Source organism: Bos mutus, chromosome 8 (assembly GCF_027580195.1).
Source record: "Bos mutus isolate GX-2022 chromosome 8, NWIPB_WYAK_1.1, whole genome shotgun sequence".
Classification (NCBI taxonomy): Eukaryota; Metazoa; Chordata; class Mammalia; order Artiodactyla; family Bovidae; genus Bos; species Bos mutus.
In genome coordinates, this window is record NC_091624.1 from 38,805,164 (window position 1) to 38,831,618 (window position 26,455).

The 26,455-nt window shown below is 42.1% G+C and overlaps 1 protein-coding gene across 6 annotated transcripts in view; it reads left to right on the forward strand.

Moving 5' to 3' along the window:
* The window catches only part of ADRA1A (adrenoceptor alpha 1A), a 124,065-nt gene that overhangs the window by 83,810 nt on the left and 13,800 nt on the right, over positions 1 to 26,455 (forward strand). For 3 of the 6 annotated variants that reach the window (XM_005903000.3, XM_070375491.1, XM_070375492.1), the window contains exon 3: positions 21,930 to 24,193. In XM_005903000.3, the coding sequence (XP_005903062.1) occupies positions 21,930 to 22,447 (518 nt within the window). In that variant the 3' untranslated portion in view covers positions 22,448 to 24,193. The other 3 variants (XR_011465102.1, XM_070375493.1, XM_070375494.1) reach the window with 3 other exon arrangements.

Genomic DNA, 26,455 nt, shown 5'->3' on the forward strand with positions numbered 1-26,455 from the left:
CAGGGTTGGGTTTGAATCTGAGCTCAGCCATGTCCTTTAGTCATGAATTAAACTCCTTAAGTCTCAGTTTCTTCATCTGCAAAATGAGAGTGAGAGTATATTCACATAGGGTCATAAGGAAGAATTAAATGGGATAGGTTAGTGAAATACCTTGCATAAAATAAGTATCTTCTAGCAAAACAAGTCTGGCATAAAATAAGTGTTCGGTGAAATGTCAGTATGATTCATGAATATTTACTAAGCACATACACTGTACCAGGCTTCCCTGGTGGCTCAGATGGTAAAGAATCCACCTGCAATGCGGAACATCTGGGTTCGATCCCTGGGTTTGATACTGTGCCAGGCACAATCCCTATTTGGATGAAATTTATTTTTTAAATGTTATTTATTTTAAAATTAATTTTTATTGGAGTATAGCTGCTTTATAATGTTGTGTTAGTTTTTGCTGTACAGCATAGTGACTCAGTTATACATATATCCCCTTTTTTTGGATTTTCTTCCTATTTAGGTCACCACAGAGCACTGAGTAGAGTTCCCTAAACCATACAGTGGGTTCTCATTAGTTATTTATTTTATACATAATATCTATAATGTATATATGTAATATCCCAATCCTCTATTGATGAAATGTATATATATAAAGAGGAGCTTCCTAGGTGGCAGAGGAGCCTGGTGGGCTATGATCCATAGGGTCTCAGAGTCTGACACAACTATAGTGACTTAGCATGCACACATGCATATAGGGAGAGCCATTAAGCAAGTCATCACACACATTATCATATGAGAACAATTGTGGCAAAAAGTTATGAATGTAGAGCATAGGATGCTGTGGTCACATTTAACAAGAGAATTCCTAGGTGAAATCTGGAGTGTGCAGATGGGAGGAGAAAGATCACAGACAGTTTTCTTAAGGAAATAGAGTTTAATCTAAGACCTAAAGGATGAAGAAGGGGTGGAGGTGGAGAAAACATTATATGTAAATGAAACAACAGGTGTGAGGGTCCTGGGGTGAAAAGTTGAGAGAACAACAGTGATTGGAGGAGTTGTGGAAGGTCTGCAAGGCAGAGTAGGAGAGGCAAGACCAGATCATATGGCCTGATGGGTGGTGTTAGTGAATTTCATCCAAGTGCACTTGAGACATACAGGCAGAGATGTCACAGAATAGGAGTTAGTTGAATTTCATAAAGATCATCCTAGAGAAAAGAGATGATACGTGCATGCAGGAGACCAATGAGTAGAGTCATGTGGATGATAAATAGCGGTAGTTTGGATTAGGCCATAACCCATGACAGTGGAGACAGAGATGTACAAAGACTTGGACAATGTTAGGAGGTATAATCCACTGGAGATATCAATAAGGTATCAGAATTGACTGCCATGTTTTTGTCATAAACACATGAATGAATGTTAAATATTCTTTATAGAGATGAGGAATACTAGAAGACAAGCAAGCTAGAGTGTCATTTGGGACATATTAATACTGAAGTTCCTATAAGACATCTAAGTATAGATGCATGTATGGATCATGAGCTCAAAAAATAAGCACTGACTCAAGCTATATGTGTGTATGCTAAGTCGATTCAGTTGTGTCCAACTCTTGGCTACCCTATGGACTGTAGTCTGCCAGGCTCCTCTGTCCGTGGGGATTCTCCAGGCAAGAATACTGGAGTGGGTTGACATTTCCTTCTCCAGAGGATCTTCCTGACTCAGGGATCAAAGCCGAGTCTCATTATGTCTCCTGCATTCTTAGGCGGGTTCTTTACCACTAACCGCACCTGGGAAGCCCAGGCTATATACTTGATAGCTAAATGCTACCCACAGATATTAATCTTGACGGCATCCATATTTTTGGAGCAAATTTTCTGAGCACTCCCAGATAATCAGAGATATTTCTACTCTTGCTGTGGAAAATTTCAGTATATTGACTAGTGGAAAGGTTTCTTAACTGGGAGTCTGAAGACCAGAGTTTTAATTTAGTCCTTCTGCTCACCAGCTGTGTAACCCCAAGCAAGTGCTTCACCCTTTTGCATGTTCATATCCTTATCTCTTTGTAGCTCAGATGTCTTGCTTGACTCTTGGTGATTCAGGGGCTTATAGGAAGGGGTTATAAATAATTTCCATAACCATTTAGATCAAAATATGCATGCTGGATCCCAAATAGACTACAAAGAAAATCTACAAAGTATTGAAATACATGTCGATTAGTACCACTCCCAGAAAAAAGCTAAATCGTGCTGAGTATATTATTGGTGAGATTTAATAATATGTCCATATTCTTATATCTGTGGGCCTCCTAAAATGCTTCCAATTCAAAGTTTCTTTTTTTATATTTTATTTTTGGCTGCACTGGGTCTTAATTGTTGTACGTGAGCTTTCTCTAGTTGCGGCAAACAGGGGTTACTCTCTAGTTGCGGTATGTGGGCTTCTCATTGCGATGACTTCTTGTTTTTTATTTACTTTTTAATTGGAGGAAAACTGGTTTACAATGTTGTGTTGGTTTCTGCCATATAACATTGTGAATGAGCCATGAGTATGTGTGTGTGTGTGTGTGTGTGTATACATATATATATATGTATGTGTTTGTGTGTATATATATGCATGCTAAGTTGCTTCAGTCATGTCCGACTCTTTGCGACCCCATGGACTGTAGCCACCAGGCTCCTCTGTCCATGGGATTCTCCAGTCAAGAATACTGGAATAGGTTGCCCTGCCCTCCTTCAAGGGATCTTCCCGACCCAGGGATCAAACCCACATCTCCCGTGGCTCCTGCATTGCAGGCAGATTCTTTACCGCTGAGCCGCCCAGGGAAGCCCTCCCTCCCTCTTGAGCGTTGCTCCCCTCCCCCATCCCACCTCTCTAGGTCATCACAGAGCACCGGAGCTGAGCTCCCTGTGTTCTATAGCAACTTATACAGAGTGAGGTAAGTCAGAAAGAGAGAAACAAATACCATATGTTAACACATATATATGGAATCTAGAAAAAATGGTATTGATGAACCTATTTTCAGGGCAAGAATGGAGATGCAGATGTATAGAATGAACTTGCGGTAGCTTCTTTTGCTGTGGAGCACAGACCCTAGCGCGTGGGCTTCAGTAGTTGCAGCACGTGGGCTCAGCAGTTGCAGCTCCCAGGCTTTAAAGCATAGATTCAATAGTTGTGGGACATTGATTTAGTTGCTCTGAGGCATGTGGGATCTTCCCAGATGAGGGATCGAACCCATGTCTCCTGCATTGGCAGATGGATTCTTCACCACTGAACCACCAGGGAAGGCCAGTCCAGTTCAGTCACTCAGTTGTGTCCGACTCTTTGCGACCGCATGGACTGCAGCACACCAGGCGTCCCTGTCCATCACCAACTCCCGGAGCTTCCTCAAACTCATGTCCATCGAGTCGGTGATGCCATCCAGCCATCTCATCCTCTGTCATCCCCTTCTCCTCCAGAAGCCAGGAGTTAACTTCTAACTCAACAGAATCTAGTCAGAATAAGCAAAAACAATGAGTATTATGATTTCATGTTAACAGACTGTCGAAGCTTTCTTCTCTTCCAATGATAATTTTTCTGGGAATGAGAGAGACAGATTGACAACTAAGCCAGGTAGTTAAGCTGCTTCAACACTTGCCTGGAAACTGAAGTGAGCTGGGCTGAAGGTGCTGAAGGAAACTCCTATCCCCAATGATAATTTTTCTGGGAATGAGAGAGACAGATTGACAACTAAGCCAGGTAGTTAAGCTGCTTCAACACTTGCCTGGAAACTGAAGTGAGCTGGGCTGAAGGTGCTGAAGGAAACTCCTATCCCAAACAGAACATCTAGAAAAATATTGCTTGTGATTATCTGATGTGTTCTGAATGAATCACTTAATTTGAGCAGATATTGTGTGGGCATTTCAGAAGTGAATAGCCACAGTGGGAAACAACCTTTCTTAGAAACATGACTCTTTGGTGTAACAGAAAGTCACACCATACACCAGGGATTAGTTCTTTTCAGGAAGAAAGGCATTTGTCTCTGTCTTTGCTTTTTCTTTTTAACTTTTTATTTTGTATTGGAATATAGCTGATTAACAATAGTTTCAGGTGGACAGCACAGGTACTCAGCCATATGTATACATGTATCCATTCTCCCCCAGACCCCTCTCCCATCCAGGATGCCACATAGCATTGAGCAGAGTTCCATGTGCTATACAGTAGGATGTCCTTGCTTTTTCTTCACCATTTTCCATGTTTATCCTTCAGGCATCTTTTTTTAAATTTATTTATTTATTTAAATTGGAGGCTAATTACAATATTATTGTGGTTTTTGCCATACACTGACATGAATCAGCCATGGGTGTACATGTGTTCCCCATCCTGAATCCCCCCCCCACCTCCATCCCCATCCCATCCCTCAGGGTCATCCCAGTGTACCAGCCCTGAGCACCCTGTCTCATGCATCAGACCTGGACTGGCAATCTATTTCACATATGATAACATATATGTTTCAATGCTGTTCTCTCAAATCATCCCACCCTTGCCTTCTCCCACAGAGTCCAAAAGTCTGTTCTTTATATCTGTGTCTCTTTTGCTGTCTCACATATAGGGTCATCATTACCATCTTTCTAAATTCCATATATATGCGTATGGCACCCCACTCCAGTACTCTTGCCTGGAAAATCCCATGGACGGAGGAGCCTGGTAGGCTGCAGTCCATGGGGTCGCTAAGAGTCGGATACGACTGAGTGACTTCACTTCACTTCACTTCATACTGTATTGGTGTTTTTCTTTTTGACTTACTTCACTCTGTATAATAGGCTCCAGTTTCATCTACCTCATTAGAACTGGCTCAAATGCATTCTTTTTAATAGCTGAGTAATAGTCCATTGTGTATGTATACCACAGCTTTCTTATCCATTCATCTGCTGATGGATATCTAGGTTGCTTCCATGTCCTGGCTATTGTAAACAGTGCTGCAATGAACACTGGGGTACACGTGTCTCTTTTAATTCTGGTTTCCTCGGTGTGTATGCCCAGCAGTGGAATTGCTGGGTTGTATGACAGTTCTATTTCCCATTTTTTAAGGAATCTCCACACTGTTCTCCATAGCGGCTATACTAGTTAGCATTCCCACCAACAGTGTAACAGGGTTCCCTTTTCTCTGCACCCCCTCCAGCATTTATTGTTTGTAGACTTTTTGATAGCAGCCATTCTGACCAGCATGAGATGGTACCTAATTGTGGTTTTGATTTGCATTTCTCTGATAATGAGCGATGTTGAGCATCTTTTCATGTGTTTGTTAGCCATCTGTATGTCTTCTTTGGAGAAATGTCTGTTTAGTTCTTTGGCCCATTCTTTGATTGGGTCATTTATTTTTCTGGAATTGAGCTGCAGGAGTTACTTGTATATTTTTGAGATTAATTCTTTGTCAGTTACTTTGTTTGTTATTATTTTCTCCCATTCTGAAAGCTGTCTTTTCACCTGGCTTATAGTTTCCTTCGTTGTACAAAAGCTTTTAAGTTTAATTAGGTCCCATTTGTTTATTTTTGCTTTTATTTCCATTACTCTGAAAGGTGGGTCATAGAGGATCCTGCTGTGATTTATGTCAGAGAGTATTTTTCCTATGTTCTCCTCTAGGAGTTTTATAGTTTCTGGTCTTACGTTTAGACCTTTAATCCATTTTGAGTTTATTTTTGTATATGGTGTTAGAAAGTGTTCCAATTTCATTCTTTTACAAGTGGATGACCAGTTTTCCCAGCAGCACTTGTTAAAGAGATTGTCTTTTCTCCATTGTATATTCTTGCCTCCTTTGTCAAAGATAAGGTGTCCATAGGTATATGGATTTATCTCTGGTCTTTCTATTTTGTTCCATTGATCTATATTTCTGTCTTTGTGCCAGTACCATACTCTCTTGATGACTGTAGCTTTGTAGTATAGTCTGAAGTCAGGCAGGTTGATTCCTCCAGTTCGATTCTTCTTTCTCAAGATTGCTTTGGCTGTTCAAGGGTTTTTGTATTTCCATACAAATTGTGAAATTATTTGTTCTAGTTCTCTGAAAAATACCTTTGGTAGCTTGATAGGGATTGCATTGAATCTATACATTGCTTTGGGTAGTATACTCATTTTCACTATATTGATTCTTCTGATCCATGAACATGGTATATTTCTCCATCTATTTGTGTTATTTTTGATTTATTTCATCAGAGTTTTATAGTTTTCTATATATAGGTCTTTTGTTTCCTTAGATAGATTTATTCCTTAGTATTTCTTCAGGCATCTCTATTCTCAACTCAGGCCTTCCAGATTTTGCAAATCTATTTGAACCATTGTCATCAATACCACAGGAATGGCTGGAAATTCTTGAGTGGTTTCTGTTCCTTGACCTTGAAAAGCTGTTTTAGTGGGCATGCTGCCTTCTGGACACCATCTTTTTGCTCCTTAGGATTAAGCCTTCATATATCAACCACAATAACCCCAAACCACATCCTCAGGAACAAAAATGCCCTATCACTCACTTGAGTCAACAATTACACACTATTATTCCTGTTGTTTATAATTTTCTACTTTAGGTGGCACTGTTGCAAAGACTCGCCTGCCAGTTCAGGAGTCTCTGGAGCCACGGGTTTGATCCCTGGGTCAGAAAGATCCCCTGGAGGAGGAAATGGCAACCCATTCCAATATTCTCACCTGGGAAATCCCATGGACAGAGGAGCCTGGTAGGCTACAGTCCATGGAGTCACAAAGAGTCAGACAAGACTGAGCAGGCACACAAGACATAGTACTAACTAGAGACTTTGAGTGAGCACTTGGATCATTTTACTCTACTAACTAGTTATCTAGCAAAGTGGATTTTCGCTCTCCCAGACCCATGAACCTAATAAGTCCTAGTACAAAATTTGTGCTTGACCTTGAATTCATTGAAGAGGTACTGAGATGATTTAATCAAGGAAGATAAAATCAGGTTTGTTTTCTCAGACTCTCTCTGGCTACACTTTGAAGGTAGGTTATAAGGCAGTGAGACAAGAATCAGGAAGCTTAGTTAGTAGGCTGATATGGGGTCCTAGCTAGAAATGATGGTGGCTTGAATAGGATGGATGGTGACAAGGAGAATGAAGTTTCCGTGGTCTGCACTGGGTGAGTGGATGGAATGGAAGAGTTGGGAGAGTGAAGAATTAAGGATGACAGTGGGTGTCTGGCTGGGACAACTCAGGAGGAGGGGCGCCATCTGCTGAGGATGGAGCAGAGAAGAAAGAGTAGGTTTTGTGAGAAACAATGAGTTCAGTTTGTTTATGTTAAGAATGCAATGGTTTGGGAAAACCATGAAAGATGCCTGGGGACTTCCTTAGTGCTCTAGTGGTTAAGACTTCACCTTCCAATGCAGAGGATGCAGTTTTTACCCCTGGTTGGGGAGCTAAGATCCCACATGCCTACATATGGCCAAAAAAACAAAACATAAAACAGAAGCAACATTGTAAAAAATTTCAATAAAGCCTATAAAAATGCTCCACATCACACACACACAAAAGAAAGATGTCTGTTAATAGTTGTGTATGCAGAACTTGAGTTCAGGAGCCAGATATGGTCTCAGGATGGAGATTGGAGAATTCATCAAAGCAAAAAAGAAATTGAAGCCATGGAAATGAATGAATGTCCCCGACCTCTATCTTCCCGCTTAGAGTATCAGACAGTTCTCAGTTAAGACTGCAAAGGCTTGGGTTACGTATGAAAAGAATGAGCATGTCCCCTTGCAAGCAAAACTGAGCTTTCTCAATATCGCATTTATTATGAAAGATGGAGACATGGTCAGTTCTTTTTTTTTCAAGGAGATCTCTAATCAAATCAGTGTCATACTCTATTGCCTTTTTAAATTAAAAAGTAAAGTTTCCCAGGAAAAAGTAAAGTTTTCCTGCGTTTTAAAGTTGTTTTTTTCTAGCTGTGTTTAGAAGCCATATAACAGGTTCTGTGAAATCACTTTTTATTTTGGAAAATAAGCTATCAAAATGCCTATGCATATATGTTATGTCAGTTTGACTACCATCCACTCTGGATGAAGGTCAGGCACTCTGCTGGCCTGGCCCAGCTTGAGTCTAGGGCTGGAAGCAGTAGCAGGGGCTTCAAAGACCACCTACATCCCTGTCATAGCCTGGGCAGTGGAGGGGAACATGCAGGAGCTATGGGTGGAGACCAAAGTGCTAGTCATATTCTACCTTGAGCAGAGTTAGATGATACTCATGGAGGATGGCTACAGTATTCATGGACATGCCTCTGAGTGACCTGGTGGCCAGTGAGAGGACCTGGGGTTGTCATTTCCAAGTAAGGATTTGTCTAAAGATTCCATATCTTTGTGTGTGTGTGTGTGTGTGCTGGGTCTTCATTACTGTGCACACCCTTTCTCTAGTTGTGGCCATTGGGGCTACTTTTCATTTTAGTGCATGGGCTTCTCATTGCAGTGGCTTCTCTTGTTGCGGAGCATGGGCTCTAGGTGCACAGACTTCAGTAGTTGTGTCGCATGGGCTTAGTTGCTGTGAGGCATATGGGATCTTCCTGGCCAAGTATCGAACCTGTGTCTCCTGCACTAGCAGGCAGATTCTTATCCACCAGATTACCAGGGAATTCCCCAGATTCTATAGCTTTGCTGTCAGTCCTTGCCGGCTCCCCTGTCCACCTCTTACTATGTAACCGCCAGCCAGCTCCCATGTCCCTGATGGAATGGAGCCTGCCGTAGCCTATAAGCTGAGAGTGAAGAGACACCACCCCAATAAGCTCCTGTGCTTCCTCCTTGGGTGACCGATTTTGGTTGTTTCTGTCACTGCTTTGGATTTGTAGTGTTTGGCCTTGGATTCATACCCCGCAAATATGAGAGACTGCTGATGATTATCACATCTTAATTACAGGCTCCGACCTTTCCTACAGGACCCTATAAAATGTCTTTATAAGTACTGGAAGTAATCATTTTATGAAGTGCCTGCAACTTAGCTGTATCCAGTTATTTGTAGAATGGTTTTATTTTCATGTAAATATAAGTGTCTTGAAGATCGGGAAGATATAAAGTGTTGGAATGTGAGTTAAGACAGGCTCTCTTTCTCCATTTAAAAGCGTTATTTCCAGCTGTAAGTAGTTGAAGCCCAAGTTTTATTCAAAATGTCATTTTCTTCCATTGGCAAATGTCATCCATTGATTCCATACACATTTATCGAGGATGCATTCGACACTGATGGAGATTAAATGAAGGATAAGAAGTATGTGTCCTTAAAGAGACACTGAAAATTAAGATTGAATGTCTTATCTATTCAACATATATTTGTTGTGAGCCTACAAACTGTTGGCATTGAGGACTTAGCCGTGAAATGTAAAGATAAAAACCTATGCCTTTGAGGAGTTCATATTCAAGGAAAGGGACAAAAAAAAAAGAATAAGTATAGAAGATGGTGATGAGTGCTATTAGATTGGCCCATTAGGGGAGATGGTGAGAAGACAGGTGAGACTATGAAGAAGGAGGGGCTTGATGAGCTGGATTTTGAATACAACCTTTTTTTTTTTTTTTTAAACTTTACAATATTGTATTAGTTTTGCCAAATATCAAAATGAATCCGCCACAGGTATATCTGTGTTCCCCATCCTGAACCCTCCTCCCTCCTCCCTCCCCATACCCTCCCTCTGGGTCATCCCAGTGCACCAGCCCCAAGCATACAATATCGTGCATCGAACCTGGACTGGTGACTCGTTTCATACATGATATTATACATGTTTCAATGCCATTCTCCCAAATCTCCCCACCCTCTCCCTCTCCCACAGAGTCCATAAGACTGATCTATACATCAGTGTCTCTTTTGCTGTCTCGTACACAGGGTTATTGTTACCATCTTTCTAAATTCCATATATATGCGTTAGTATACTGTGTTGGTGTTTTTCTTTCTGGCTTACTTCACTCTGTATAATAGGCTCCAGTTTCATCCATCTCATTAGAACTGATTCAAATGTATTCTTTTTAATGGCTGAGTAATACTCCATCGTGTATATGTACCACAGCTTTCTTATCCATTTATCTGCTGATGGGCATCTAGGTTGCTTCCATGTCCTGGCTATCATAAACAGTGCTGCGATGAACATTGGGGTACACGTGTCTCTTTCCCTTCTGGTTTCCTTAGTGTATATGCCCAGCAGTGGGATTGCTGGATAATAAGGCAGTTCTATTTCCAGTTTTTTAAGGAATCTCCACACTGTTCTCCATAGTGGCTGTACTAGTTTGCATTCCCACCAACAGTGTAAGAGGGTTCCCATTTCTCCACACCCTCTCCAGCATTTATTGCTTGTAGACTTTTGGATCGCAGCCATTCTGACTGGCATGAAATGGTACCTCATAGTGGTTTTGATTTGCATTTCTCTGATAATGAGTGATGTTGAGCATCTTTTCATGTGTTTGTTAGCCATCTGTATGTCTTCTTTGGAGAAATGTCTAAATAGACAATACAACCTTTTTTCTTTAATTTTTTTATTGATATTTGCTTTACACTATTGTGTTGGTTTCTACCATTCATCAACATGAATCAGCCACAGGGGACAGCCATATGTCCCCTCCCTCTTGAACCTCCCTCCCGTCTCCCACCTATCCCATCCCTCCAGGTTGTCACAGAGCACACAGCAAATTCCTGTAATTTGCTGTAACACAGCAAATTCCCACTGGCTCTCTGTTTTACATATGGTAATGTTTACATTTCCATGCCACTCTCTCAATTCATCCCACCCTCTCCTTCCCCCACTGTGTCCACAAGTCTATTCTCTGTCTGCGTCTTCATTGCTGCCCTGCAAGTATGTTCATCAGCACCATCTTTCTAGATTCCATATATATGTGTTAATATACAACATATGTCTTTCTCTTTCTGACTTACTTCACTATTTACAATAGGCTGTAGCTTCATCCACCTCATTAGGACTGACTCAAATGTGTTGAATGCAATGTTGAAGATAGATTTTTTTTATCAATTTTTATTGAAGTGTAGTTGCTTTACAATGTTGTATTAGTTTCTACTGCACAGCAAAGTGGATCAGCTCTCTGTATACATATACCCCTGTTTTTGGATTTCCTTCCCATTTAGGTCACTGCAGAGCATTGAGTAGAATTCCCTGAGCTATACAGTAGGTCATGGATGTCTGTCATACAGAGTGAAATAAGTCAGAAAGAGAAAAACAAATATATTTTAATACATGTATGTAGAATCTAGAAAAATGGTATAGATGATCTTACTTGCAAAACAGAGAGCCAAGGAGCTGCAACTACTGAAGCCTGTGCGCCCTAGAGCCCGTACTCTACGACAAGAGAAGACACTGCAATAAGAAGCCTGTGCACCACAACTGGAGAGTAGCCATGGTCACCGCAACTAGAGAAAACCCCATGCAGCAATGAAGACCCAGCACAGCCAAAAATAAATAAATAAATAATTATTTAAAAGCCAGAACATGATGACTTAATTACTATTGTTTTCCTGAATCAAAATATATTTCACTAAGTAAAGGAGAAGAAAAAGTCTTGCCATCTGTTGAAAGTGCTTAGATTATGTATTAATTTTAAACAGACAATAACAAGGAGATTTTTGAGGGAAATGTACCTGATGAGTCTAGCTCTGGTCTAGCTGGTCATTCTTTCCTGAGTTATCTTGAGATAAGCATGCACGTTCTGGGAGACACGGCGCTCTTTCTACAAGGAGAAATGCTGTTTGGGGCTTTGATAACTGGTGAGAGACACCATTTAAAGAGCTTTACTTCGAGCAGCTTGGACTCATCCAGGATAAAACCCCTGATTCTGCAGAGCTACACACTACACAGCCAGAAGGATCCCATAAAGAATGTCTTCCACTTGCAGAAGTATGAAGCATGAGACAACCTCTCCCCAGGTGACCTCTTTACCCATCAGGGGTGGTGGAGCAGTGGTTCTTGACAACAGTGTGCATGCTAAGTCAGTCTTGTCCCACTGTTTGTGACCCCATGGACTGTAGCCCGCCGAGCTCCTCTGTCCACGGGGATTCCCCAGGCAAAAATTCTGGAGTGGGTTGCCATTTCCTCCTCCAGGGAATCTTCCCCACTCAGGGACTGAACTCGCATCTCTTAGTCTCCTGCATTGGCAGGCGGGTTCTTTACCACTAGCGCCACCTGGGAAGCCCTTGACAATAGTAACCATGGCCGATATACTCTGGTCCCCAGAAAATGAGAAAAAGGGCAACTCTCCCATCCACAGTTGGTCCCCACAGTGCTCCAGGTTTGTTCTGTTCCATTTGTACCCTGCACACAGTGTGTGTCTTTTCCCCTGCTCACTGCACCCTCCCACACTGCCATCCTTCCTCACACTACTATTTAAGCTACCCCAGAAAGCTCAGAAAAGACCAGCAGTTAACTCTTTCCAGGGAGCAATCATGTGACTGTCCTTAGAGGCAATTTTAAGTCCCAATTAACTAGGAGAAGAAAAGAGCAAGTCCTTCTAAAGAGGAGTTGAACTGACATCTTTTTGTCATGATTATAAGCTGGATGCTCTTATCAGGATGTATAGGCTAAGTGGGGGCTTCCCTGGTGGCTCAGTGGTAAAGAATCTGCCTGCCAATGCAGGAGATGCAAGAGACGGGGGTTAAATCCCTGCATGGAAAAGATTCCCTGGAGTAGGAAATGCTAACCCGTTGCAGTATTTTTGCCTGGAAAAATCCATGGACAGAGGAGCCTGGTGGGCTACCATCCATGGGGTGGCAAAGAGTCAAACATGACTGAGCATGCACGAATATAGGCTAAGTGAGGTGTGCCAGGCAGAGGTACCACTTTTGCTCAGCACCTGGGAGGTAGGCTTGGCCATACCTTGGGTCTCCAAGACCACTGTGAGTAGCTGATAGAAGCTGAAGCCTTCTTCTCCAGGAAATGAATCTCTGCTCATACAAAGACTGCATTTCATTTCATGGGAAGTCTATTCATGGATCTTGGGTCGAGAGCCCAGGGTTCCAGTTTGCAGTTAATCTGGCAGTGTTCTTAGAGATTTCTGTCCATTATTCCAGGGAGCTAACTTAAAGATTCTTATCTGGCTGAGAATTGCATAAGGGTGGCCCCTGGATGAACCTCAGAAGGGCTCAGGCAAGTCACTGTGACACAGCCAAATCAGCCATCCAAGGTAGAACATCTGGTGGACTCCAGGGTGACAAAGAGCTTGAGTCTGTGCTTATACTCTGATTCCAACAGCTTTTCTCCCAAACTTAGCTCAATGGGGCAAGAACTGTCTTCGTGGCCAGAAGATGCCAACCGATCTGGCTTGAATACTGCTTGGCACGGGAGCTCCTTGGCCTGGGGAACTGGCCACCCATACATATACATACCAGCCACCCATATACATACCAGCCACACTGGACTGTATACCACACACATGGAGAGACCGCTGGTTAGACAAAGAGAAACAATTAAGGGTTATTTTCTCCCATGGCCACATAACATTAGCTTTCCCTTGGGTGTCCATGTTTTTTTAATTGAAGTTATTTAAACTCCAGTTTTCAAAATGTGATACCCTTCCAAGTGTATCACAAATGTGTGAGCCCTTCCAAGACCATCACCACTGTTCTCCTTTCCAGTGTCTGAACATTGCAACTTTTAAATAGTGTAGTTATTGATGACACTGCTCTCCTCCCCCTTCTTTCTCATTATCTCTGCAAAACCTGTTGTCATTCTATGACCACAGTTGGACATATCGCCATCAATACTTCCCATGCCATCATGAGGTTGCCAAATGGCCCAGCAAATCGGGAGAAGAAATGGAAGAAACTGAGCAGAGTCTGGGTCTCTGGACCACAGATGAGCAGATAGTTTTATGGAAACCACTTTCTCTTCTCATCCGTACACTCTTCATCTGTTGTGGAGGGGTTGACAGTGCCTGCTAGGTTTCCTAGTTTCTGCCACTCTTCACATTCTAACATCCTGTGACTCCAGCTAATTAAAGCTTGTCATAACCTGATATCTCTCAAAGTTGTCATTAAGATGTCAGGTTTTCAGGTAGGTGAAACTAAGTGTAGAAATTGGAAGGCTAGAACCAAGAAGACTGACTCATGGCTTCCAACTTCTGTATTGAGTCCCCCTGATTTGACAGGAGCTGAACTCAAAAGGCACCTTCTAATTATCAGTGCTGAGTTGGAATTTGAGAACTTCTGGGTTTTTTGAATTTTTTAATTGGAGGAAAATTGCTTTACAATGTTGTGTTGGTTACTGCTGTACAACAGTGTGAATCAGCCATATGTATATATGTACATCTTCCCTCCTTCTTGGACAGCCAAGAGTTCAAACTAGTCAATCCTAAAGGAAATTAACCTTGAATATTCATAAGAAGGACTGATGCTGAAGCTGAAGCTTCATTTGGCCACCTGATGTGAAGAGCCGACTCACTGGAAATGACTCTGATGCTGGGAAAGACTGAGGACAAGAGGAAAAGGGGGTGACAGAGGATGAGATGGTTGGACGGCATTACCAACTCAACAGACACGAGTTTGAGCAAATTCCGGGAGATAGTGAAGGACAGGGTAGCCTGGTATACTGCAGTCCATGGGGTCACAGAGAGTCGGATGAGACTGAGCAACTGAACAACAAACTCCTTCTTGAGCCTGTCTCTCTCTCCCCACCCCCCTCATCCCACCCCTTCTAGGTCATCACAGAGCACCAGGCTGGGTTCCCTGTGCTATACAGCAGCTTCCCACTAGCCATCTGTTTTACACTTGATAGTGTATATATGTCAATGCTACTTTTTCAGTTCATCCCACCCTCTCCTGAGAACTGCATTTTTATCCTCATGTATTTTAGAGAGAACTGGAACACTGATGGATAAAACACACTTAGGAGGCCAGTATTGGCAGGAAAATAGTTTTCTTTCTATGGGGACCATTGAGAACAAATTGCTGTAACTTTGTAGCTAAAATGTGACTATAGTGTAGCCTTCACTGGGATGGGTCCTGGTATCTTCCACAATAAGCCTACAGATGAGCCCCAGATCAGAAACCAAAAGTGAAATGCTTCCAATGGAGAGGACATCGAGTGAGACTTAAGTGCATCATTTGAAATCGTCAGTTTCTATTTCTCCTTGGTATCTAGAGCCCTCGACAATGGAAAGGAGGATAGTCAATCTCCAAGGGTGAAGATGTAGATGGTGTTGAAGGGATAAACTCAGGCTCTTCCCGTCTCAGTCTGGCCAAGTTTTAGTCAACCAGAGTGTTTGGATGAACCCGAAAATAGTCAGAAATTCTGCAGCAGGACCTAATCATGGAGGAAAGTCAGTGCATGAAAGAGTCTCTAGAGGCTTGGGGATTTTCCAAAGTTCGGGAATTCAGTGAAGCAAATTCACATGCAAGGGATGACCCGACCTGCAGGGGGAGGAGTTCCGGGAATTAAGCCGGAAGCTGTTTGTGTTTCTTGCAGCAGAATCTGAACAGAAATTGTTGAAGTGCCCAGTATACCTACGATGACAAGAGAAATAGAAGACCCCGTGTTCTTATGGGTAATTCAAATGTCTGGCTCCTCCTGTGGAGCATGGTGAGAAAAATTAGAGTATTAGATACCAGTTAATTGCAGTAAGGTAAAGCAGATAGTGGAGAAAGCCATGACAAACCGCTCCAGTATTCTTGCCTGGAGAATCCCATGGACAGAGGAGTCTGGTGGGCTACAGTTCATGCAGTTGCAAAGAGTTGGACACGACTGAGTGATGAACACACAAATCAGATAGTGTAAGGACAGCCCAAAGAACACCAGAGTTTTGAGCAGAAACTCTGCCAAAATGAAAGAGACAACAGAAGGAAGGCAGGGGCATGATGAGAAATAAGGGCTATGGCGAGGCAGAGAAGAAGCCAGGCCACACTATGAAGCAGTGATAGGGGAGACAGGGAGGATTATTCAGTCAGTCAAGAAATTCATTCAGCCATTCATTCAGCAAAAATTAGGAGGATGCTTTCCTCAGTGGTTCTGTGGTAAAGAATCCACCTGACAATGCAAGAGGCACTGATTCGATCCCTGGGTGGGGAGGATCCCCTGGAGGGAGAAATGGCAACCCACTCCAGTGTTCTTGCCTAGGGAATCCCATGGACAGAGGAGCCAGGTGGGCTACAGTTCATGGAGTTGCAAAGAGTTGGACACAGTTTAGTGACTAAACAAGAACTTTGAAACACCAGCATTGTGCTGGGTTCTGGAGCTCTATGAGCAAGAAGAACTGACACGGTTCCTGCTAAAAGGGAGTTTTCATCCTAGTGACTGGGTCCAGAGATGTCTGTCCCTAAACCAGGCAGATTCAACCCTGGTGCTCCATGCCATGATGGGTAGACAACAAAGAGAATCATGATCAAGCTTCCTGATCTAAAAAACATCATCATCATCGAGAAGAAAGTGAGGTTGGGAAAAGAAATTGTGAGAAATTCAGAAAAGATGATGCCTGAGCAGAAAGCTTTGAGCAGAAGAAGGGATCCTGAGATGAGAGCACCCTGATGGGGACCACGAAACAACAGTTCTTTTCCAAGCCTGATGACAGCTCAATCTTCTCTTCCTAGAGAGGAAAAATGAAGGGAAGAAAGAGATCCAAAGATGTGAATAAGGGACTTCCCTGTGGTCCAGTGGCTAAGAATCTGCCTAACAACACAGGAGACTCAGGTTGGATCCCTGGTCAGGAAACTAAGATCCCACATGCCTTTGGAGCAACTAAGCCCATGTGGCACAACTAGAGAGTCCATGGGGTGCAACGAAAGATCCCACATAATGCAATGAAGATCCTGAGCGCCATAACTAAGACTCAACACAGCCAAATAAATAAATAAGTGCAATTTTTAAAAAAGATGTGAATAATATGAAGAAGTTTGGAAAGAAGCCCTGTACTGTCTTCTTTTAACTTTTGGAAAGCATTTGAAGGAAATACAGTTAGGAGTCTCTCTCCGAACCCCAGTTCAGTTCAGTTCAGTTGCTCAGTTGTGTCTGACTCTTTGCAACCCCATGAAGTGCAGCACGCCAGGCCTCCTTGTCCACCATCAACTCCTGGAGTCTACCTAAACTCATGTCCATTGAGTCGGTGATTCCATCCAACCATCTCATCCTCTGTCATCCCCTTCTCCTCCCGTCCTCAATCTTTCCCAGCATCAGGGTCTTTTCAAATGAGTCAGCTCTTCGCATCGGGTGGCCAAAGTATTGGAGTTTCAGCCTCAACATCAGTCCTTCCAATGAACACCCAGGACTGATCTCCTTTAGGATGGACTGGTTGGCTCTCTCTGCAATCCAAGGGATTCTCAAGAGTCTTCTCCAACACCACAGTTCAAAAGCATCAATTCTTCGGCGCTCAGCTTTCTTTATAGTCCAACTCTCACATCCACACATGACCACTGGAAAAACCATAGCCATGACTAGACAGACCTTTTTTGGCAAAGTAATGTCTCTGCTTTTTAATATGCTGTCTAGGTTGGTCATAGCTTTCCTTCCAAGGAGTAAGCGTCTTTTAATTTCATGGCTGCAGTCACCATCTGCAGTGATTTTGGAGCCCCAAAAAAATAAAAGTCAGCCACTGTTTCCACTGTTTACCCACCTATTTGCCATGAAGTGATGGGATCAGATGCCATGATCTTATTTTTATGAATGTTGAGTTTTAAGTCAACATTTTCACTTTCCTCTTTCACTTTCATCCAGAAGCTCTTTAGTTTTTCTTCACTTTCTGCCATATGGGTGGGGTCATCTGCATATCTGAGGTTATTGGTATTTCTCCCAGCGATCTTGATTCCAGCTTGTGCTTCATCCAGCCCAGCATTTCTGATGATGTACTCTGCACATAAGTTAAATAAGCAATGTGACAATATACAGCCTTGACATAGTCCTCTCCCAATTTGGAATCAGTCTGTTCTTCCATGTCCAGTTCTAACTGTTTCTTCCTGACCTGCATATAGATTTCTCAAGAGGCAGGTCAGGTGGTCTGGTATTCCCATCTCTTTCAGAATTTTCCACAGTTTATTGTGATCCACACAGTCAAAGGCTTTGGCATAGTCATTAAAGCAGAAATAGATATTTTTCTGGAACTCTCTTGCTTTTGATCCAGCGGATGTTGGCAATTTGATCTCTGGTTCCTCTGCCTTTTCTAAAACCCCAGTTGGAAGCTACCAAAAGACAATCACCTGAAAGGGAGGATGAAAGACTGCAGGGAGGAGAAATGGGTCCCGTGACCTGCCTCTGTGGAGTTGTCAGATTGGGCATGGGCACATTGTGCTAGGTTTAGACACATCTAGGTGTTGTCACACACCTGATGGGATAAACCAAGTGGTTCATTTATGAGAGAGCCTCTGGTCCAGAAGAATCTCCCATTCACTGTCTTAAAAGCCAATATCAAGAGATTTGCTATAATTAGCAAGACAGTATTTCTGCAGGGTTAAAACACGACTGTCTTTAAAATCTAGGTATAAATTCATTTTAACCATCTCCTTTCTCATCCTATGGGTTTCCCTGGTGGCTCAGATGGTAAAGAATCAGGCTGCCATGTGGGAGATCTGGGTTCAATTCCTGGGTCAGGAAGATGCCCTGGTGAAAGGAATGGCTACCTGCTCCAGTATCCTTGCCTGAAGAATTCCATGGACAGAGGAGCCTGGTGGGCTTCAGTCCATGGGGTCGCAAAGAGTCGGACGTGACTAAGAAACTAACACATTTATACTTTCTCCTTTATCATCCTATGCCTCAGCTGCCACCAGGAAATGGGTATTTTGAGCAGGGCACCTGAAGGAAAGGACTGATATTTATCTCTGAAGCTGTGGACATAACAGGAAGGCCAAAGTAGCCTGGCTTTGTAAAGAGACTTCAAAGGAGGGAAGAGGAATAGGAGGAAATGGACTGAAAGGAAATGTTGAGATGTCTTAATGCAGAACAGGACTCTGTGAATACAAAGAGTGTCCCTGAAGAAATTATGGGAAACTCCAAGGATCTGAAATCATCTCACTAGCATTAGCGTTCAGAATTCACATATTTTTTTTTATTTTTCTCTTAACTTAAATTCTTCAAATAAGGGACACATACTCCCCTCTCTAGCTGATTTACAGAAGAGTGAAATTCCCAGACAAGGTAATTTCAGGCATGCCCTGCTCATATGTCCTAATTAAGCCCAACCCAAGGCCTGCCTTGAGAAGAGAGTCCCCTTAATCCTATCACTGTTGCTATTTGGAAGAAATATGGAACAACATATAGGCATCATAATTAAGATGGATTTTTCTGGAATTGACCACATTCATAAGAATCACCATTCATGTTCATATTAGCTGCTTTTTTCACCTCTAAGATTAAGTTTGAGAAACCATCTTTCTAGTTTAATTCCCTCAACTGTACCCTTTATCATTCTCCATACATCATCCTCATTCTCTAGATATGCATTATTCTAATGTATTTTCAGATATGATAAAGGAACATAGGCCCTAAAGTCAGACTTCCCAGTTTCAAATCCCAGCTAACCCTCTGCCTGTGTGACTTTAGTTGAATTATTCTATCTCATTAAATCACAGTTTCTTAATTTGTAAAATGGGGATGTTGATATGAATCATATAACTTTTATTTTTATTAGAATACATTAACAGTTGATTTATAGTGTGTTAGTTTCAAATGTACAGCAAAGTGAATCAGTTTTACATAGATCCACTCTTTTGTAAATTCTTTTCCCATATAGGTATTTTCCCATACAGAGTGTTAAGTAGACTTCCCTGTGCTATACAGTAGGAATCATATGACTCTTGATGTTACTCAGTTCAGTTCAGTTCAGTCGCTCAGTCGTGTCCGACTCTTTGCGACCCCATGAATTGCAGCACGCCAGGCCTCCCTGTCCATCACCAACTCCTGGAGTTCACTCAAACTCACGTCCATCGAGTCGGTGATGCCATCCAGCCATCTCATCCTCTGTCGTGCCCTTCTCCTCCTGCCCCCAATCCCTCCCAGCATCAGCGTCTTTTCTAAAGAGTCAACTCTTCACGTGAGGTGGCCAAAGCACTGGAGTTTCAGAGGTGATTAAATTTATGTAGACTGTTTAGTACAGAGCCTGGCTCAAACCAGACACTCAATATGAGTACATTGTATTATAACTATAGGAAAATGTTAAAAGCTTTGGAGATAAAGAATAATACTTTCCCACTTAACAACCATCATCTCTGTATGTGCCTGTATGTGTTTTAATTTTTTTGAGACACATTGAATTTAACAGGGAATATGCTTCAGAGACAAAAAATACTCTCATCAATCATTGTACCATTTTGCCTTCTTTGGTTCTGCAATATTTAACTTTACTCTTTGTTTATATTTATGAGATTCTCCACTAAATTTCAGGGCACTGTTTGCCAGAGTAGATTTCTAAGCCTATCCATCAGTTTGTCATGACTCTGATGGATCTCTAGAGCAGAGAGAAAAAGAAAGACATAAAATCAAGATCTTTATGAGGCTGAAGCAAAAGAAAAAAATTGTGCAGAAAATAAATAACACTGGGCTAGCAGTTCTATATCTCTTTATCTATCACTGTATTAGTACATAGCTATTAAGTTTGTGACAACCACCTTAATCATTGTTTTTTTCATTTGGAAATTGAGTAATTGAATAAAATAACCTCTAAGACTGTTCGCACAGCGCTTCCCTGGTGGCTCAGGTGGTAAAGAATCTGCCTGCAATGCAGGAGACACTGGTTCAATCCCAGGGTCGGGAAGATCCCCTGGAGAAGGAAATGGCAGCCCCCAATCTAGTATTCTTGCCTGGAGAATTCCATGGACAGAGGATCCTGGTGGGCTACAATCTGTGAGATCACAAACAGTAGGATACGACTGAGCGACTAACACTTTAACACTGTTCCCACTTTAAGATAACTTGGTTTTGCCATTTTGCATCCAGGAGCTATGGGATAGTTATTATGTAAGACGTAAAGAGACCTGAAACTTGATTCCTGCTGGGTAAGTTAAAGGATGACTTGAGTAGGTAAAGAGGACAGTAAAGGTCATTTTGGACATCTGGACCCCAAAAAATGAGCAGTGACTTGGAGAAAATTTTGTAGTGTGTCTGTTTACAGTGGAAGTATTAATGTTAGAAAGCTAGAGTAGGTTTAGCACTGGAAAAGACCCTGCATGTCAAGCTCTTAAGGAGCATTTGGCTGCTATTGGAGCATTTTGAGCAGGTGAGTATACTGCAATGTCAAAAGGCATCATCAGAGAAAAAAATCACTGGTCAAAGTTGACAAAGCCAATAGTTTGTAAATTTGAGATTCTCATTAGAAAATACTTCTCCAACATTCAGGAGAGAAAAAGATTCAAATTATTAATATTTAGGCTGTACTTGTATAATATACTGCATGTATGCTCAGTTGCTCACTCATATCCGACTCTTTGCGACCCTATGGACTGTAGTTTGCCAGGCTCCCCTGTCTGTGGGATTCTCCACGCAAGGATACTGGATTGGATTGCCATGCCTTCTTCCGCTTATGTCTCCTGCTTTGGCAGACAGGTTCTTTACCACTAGCGCCACCTGGGAAGCCCGTACAATACTGCATCAAAGAACAAAAGAACAATTCAGGTGATCTTATTTTAATATGAATGTTTGGATGAATTTCAACTTAGTTTTAAATTCAAGCAAAACAATTTGCATATATAGACTCAGGCTCCATCTCATGTTTTCATGATTTAAAGCTTCCTAGTGGACATCAAGTGATATTTCATCACTAAGAACCAGTGCAGCCCTATCCTTTGGGTCTTTTCCCGTAAACGATATTGCTCATTTGGAGCAATATCAAAAGCCAAATGTGAATGGCTTTTGAGGATATTATCAAGGATGTGATCAGTCAAATCTGAAAACTCAGATGCATTTGGGATCATTTGGAGCTTTTTCGAGATCCGATAAAGGTGTTTGTTGGAGGGTTTGCTTTATTTTCCTAGCCAAGTGTCCCATTGACTTGCAAATAACACGTATGAATCTCTTGTGTTTTCTTCCAGGGTCTTTCTTTCCTGATTTCAGGCCCTCAGAAACCGTTTTTAAAATAGCATTTTGGCTCGGTTACCTAAACAGCTGCATCAACCCCATTATATACCCATGCTCCAGTCAAGAGTTTAAAAAGGCCTTTCAGAATGTCTTGAGAATCCAGTGTCTGCGACGAAAGCAGTCCTCCAAACACACCCTGGGCTACACGCTGCACGCACCCAGCCACGTCCTGGAGGGACAGCACAAGGACCTGGTTCGCATTCCGGTGGGATCTGCAGAGACCTTCTATAAGATCTCCAAGACGGATGGGGTCTGTGAATGGAAAATTTTCTCTTCCCTACCCCGCGGATCTGCCAGGATGGCGGTGGCCAGAGACCCATCAGCCTGCACCACTGCCCGGGTGAGAAGTAAAAGCTTTTTGCAAGTGTGCTGTTGCCTGGGGCCCTCGACCCCCAGTCATGGAGAGAATCATCAGATTCCGACCATTAAGATCCACACCATCTCCCTCAGTGAAAATGGGGAGGAAGTCTAAAGGACAGGAAAGGTCAGAAGGATGGGAGGGTGATCTTAGGCACCCACTCTCCACTTCCTTCTGGGAAGGCCAGTTCACGTTCCGTGGATGCTGAGACACAGCCAGTAAACCAGGGACCATCTGGGAATGGGCTGGGGAGGAGAGCTGACTCTGGGGCAGAGGTAGGGCTTAGAGACGAGAGAGGATGTCCTACCACCATCCAGTTCACTATGATGAGAAACAGCATTTCCTTGAGGCTAATGCTCTCTGGGTCATTCTCTGAGCCTGCTTTCTACGCCTGTCCCTTTCAACGACAAACACCATGGGAAACAGAATTTCATACACAATCCAAAAGACGATAAATATAGGATTATGATTTCATCATGAATATTTTGAGCATGCACTCTAAGTTTGGAGCTATTTCTTGATGGAGTGAGGGGATTTTATTTCCAGGCTAAACTTGCTGAAAGCCACGTTGGATTTTTATGGAGAGAAGGCCTGGAGATGAAGAGCCTTAAGATGGTGGCCAATATCCAGACGCATTATTTTTAGAGCAAGTTTTACAGTCCACCCTTTCTCAGTTTGGGTGAAACTTGACAGTGAGATTTTATTTACCTTTTGCTGCTGCTTGACAGGATACTGCTCCCAATTCCCTAAGGATGAGGGTGAGGGGTACTCATTATGCCAATGGTCATCTGCACTTGGGTATAGAGAGTGTTGAAAGAACCAGTTGGGAAAAGGATGGCTTTTCCTAGTGGAAGACAGTAAGGATGAGAGTCAGTTCTTCAAATTCTATGGACAGAATTCCATTAAGTGGTTCCAAGATCAGGTGGAGGAAGGCTTCTTGTGTAACATATTTAAAGATCAAGAGTTTGGGGTGGGGTGGGTGCTACTTTCAAGCTAAGATAGAGGCTGCAAAATTACTCCACAGCCTTTTCAACATGGCATAGAAAGGCTTTTCTTGGCAAATCACTTACCTTTTCCAGAATTCCATTATGAAAATCCAGGGCATATAATATTTTGAATGGCATATCACCACTGCCGTTTTTTCTCAGCTGCTTCACTGCTGCATAATGAGTAAGGTCCATGGTCCCCAGGGCGCATGGAACATGCCAGAATGAGCCTGATGATTCAAGTACCTCCTTCCTGAACTCTGAAAGATACACTTAGGAAAATGCTTTCTGGTCACTTTAAGCCCATCAAAAACAGAAGTTTGCAAATTGTTTTTGACAGAATCCTGTTTATGCTGAGAAAAGATCCAGTTGCCCATTTATTGAACCTGATCCCACTTTTTACAAGAACTTGGGGGAGGAGCTGTTTTTTGCTTTCTGAATATCAAAGTTGGTAAGCCTCATAAATTCAATATATTACAAAGATACAGATGGTGACAATCTGTAAAAACTAAAGTATTTTCACATTCCACAATAGGAATTTACAAGATTTATGTTTTTGAAATAATGCTTGACTAGAATCACTGGTCTAAAACTTCTAACCATTTCTATGGTCTATTTCCCCTATTTGGGGTAATTCCCTCTAAGAATTTTAAAACAGATTATTGCCTTTTTAATTTTTCATTTATTTATTTATTTATTTTTGCCACCTCACATGGCTTGCAGGATCTTAGTTCCCTGACCAGGGATTGAACCCAGGTCCTTGGCAGTGAGTGTGCAGAGTCTTAACCACTGGACCACCAGGGAATTTCCCATTACAGACATTATTTAACCTTCACTGCAAAGGTAGTGGCACCATCATCTTTTCCTTCTTTCCTTGCAGCAAAGTGATAATTTCCTGAAATCCTCCTGAAAGGCTAATTTGTTGCATACTGCCATGGAAGGTATGTTTGCACATCAGTTGGAGTTTGGTTTTTGGTTGTGTTTTGATGTAGAATGTTACTGCTTTCTCAGTCCTTTCTGGAAAGTGTCTCATTGTTGTCCAGTTAGACACTCTGCCTTTCGCTTGTAACTTAGACTCTGGCAGTAGATGCTGGCTGGATTTCTAGACTCTTCTGGTCTGTTTGCACATCTTACAATGGCTCTTCCAGATGTGGGTGTCATATTGTGCATGGAGACACGCGGGAAGGACTTGACTACATAAACCTCTCTTCAGTTTCATTGTTGAGAGGAACTTCTTTTAGGATCTGAATTTTTAAAACTACTTATACCAGGCTCACCCTTATAGGAAGAACAACTCCATGAAAAGAAGGGTAACAGTTTTTCTTCACCAGAATATGACTCCATGTTTGAGCTGGTCTTTAAACACCTCTAGAGACAAATTTAAATTTTAAATACTAAAAAGCTTAGGATCATCAGAAAACTAGCCTTAATGCCACTTCTAATCAAAGACAACAATTTGAAAACCTTCCGGTCATCAGATAAAATCCATGACAATTGTATTCATGTAAAACTATCCATAAATAATTGTCTGCTACACGCTTCTCCATCCCCAAGCCCTCCAGGGAGGCAAACTTTAACATTTTTTTCCTTTCCCATGACTTGATATTAGGTATAAACACACCAGTTTTATGAAAAATTGATAATGTCACCCAAGACTTAGTCAAAGAGGGATAAACAATACACGAGTTATTTTTTTACTCATCCACAAAAATCTCTGTACCTTGGAGCATGCCAAAAACTCTCTAAAATTGTCACAGTTAAACAAATGATCGTCATATTTATACTCACATGTTTACTGCTTCTATTTGGAGTTTGGAGAATGTACCCAGAGTAACAGTGATCAAAATATCTTCTCTAATGTGTTATAAAAAGCAGTTGCTTTTAGGATTGTCTAAACATCAGCAAAAAATCAACTTGACATTATGGGATAGGTGAAACTTGAGTTTCTTCTGCAATTCAAATCGCATGCATTAAGAGAGACCTTGAATCTCTTTATTCAGGAATTGCCCCAGACCTTTGCAAGAATTTCAGAAAAGCATTTTATGTGTTACGCTTTCTTCATTTTACCTCCCATAAGGGAGGTCTCAGCCAATACTGCTTCTGCCTATAATCACTTGGGGTCTGCTAATACTCTCCAAAAGGCTTCTAATGCTCTTGCCAGCTACTTGGATTGGTCCATCCATAGTGGACAGTGTTATTTGGGTAAATAAATATTTTCTTAAGGTTTTCTTCTTAGGTGTTACTATGTGCCAAGCATTGGCAGAACATTTCACATCCATAGTCTCTAAAGGTCATAGCAGTTCTACTGTTCTTATTTGGAGCCAAGAAATGAGATAGTTAAAAGTGATTAATGATTCACCCAAGGCCAAGGAGGAACCATGATTTGATCCTGGGTCTTCCAAACCCTAATGTCTACATGTTTTCCACCAACACCTCAGCCTCATAAGTAGTAAACGTCAAAGCCCCCAAATTGGAGTTGGATATGCTGATGATACTAAACCATTTTTGTCATTGTTATTGTTCAGTTGCTAAGTCGTATATGACTCTTTGCGACCCCATGGGCTAGCCCACCAGGCTCCTTTGTCCATGGGATTTCCCAGACAAGAATACTGGAGTGGGTTGCCGTTTCCTCCTCCAGGGGATCTTCCTGGATCATGGATGGAATCCGTGTCTCCTGCATTGGCAGACGGATTCTTTACCACTGAACCACCGGGGAAGCCACTGTACTCAAACTTTGAATGTTTTGTTTCTTCGGGATTTGTTTCCAATTAATCTCAATAAATATGCCGCCAATTTTCCAGCCCAGCCAAACCCAAGAGCAGGTCGTAATTGTAAGGCTGTGGCACCTACAATTCTAACTGTCAAACTGCAGCACTTTTGTAGGGTATTGTGACCTGGAATGTGGCTTTGCGTGAAGGACAAATTATATCAAACTGGGTGAAGGCAGACATGTAAGAGAAGGCAGAAGAGGCTGCCTTGGCTTAGAACAGCAAACACATTTGTGGACACAAAACACATTGTGCAATGTGTTGAAGTTATTGACGACCAGCCACAGTTCATCAGCACGCTTTCAGGAAGTACAGTGAAGTCGCTCAGTTGTGTCTGACTCTTTTCGACCCCATGGACTGTAGCCTAT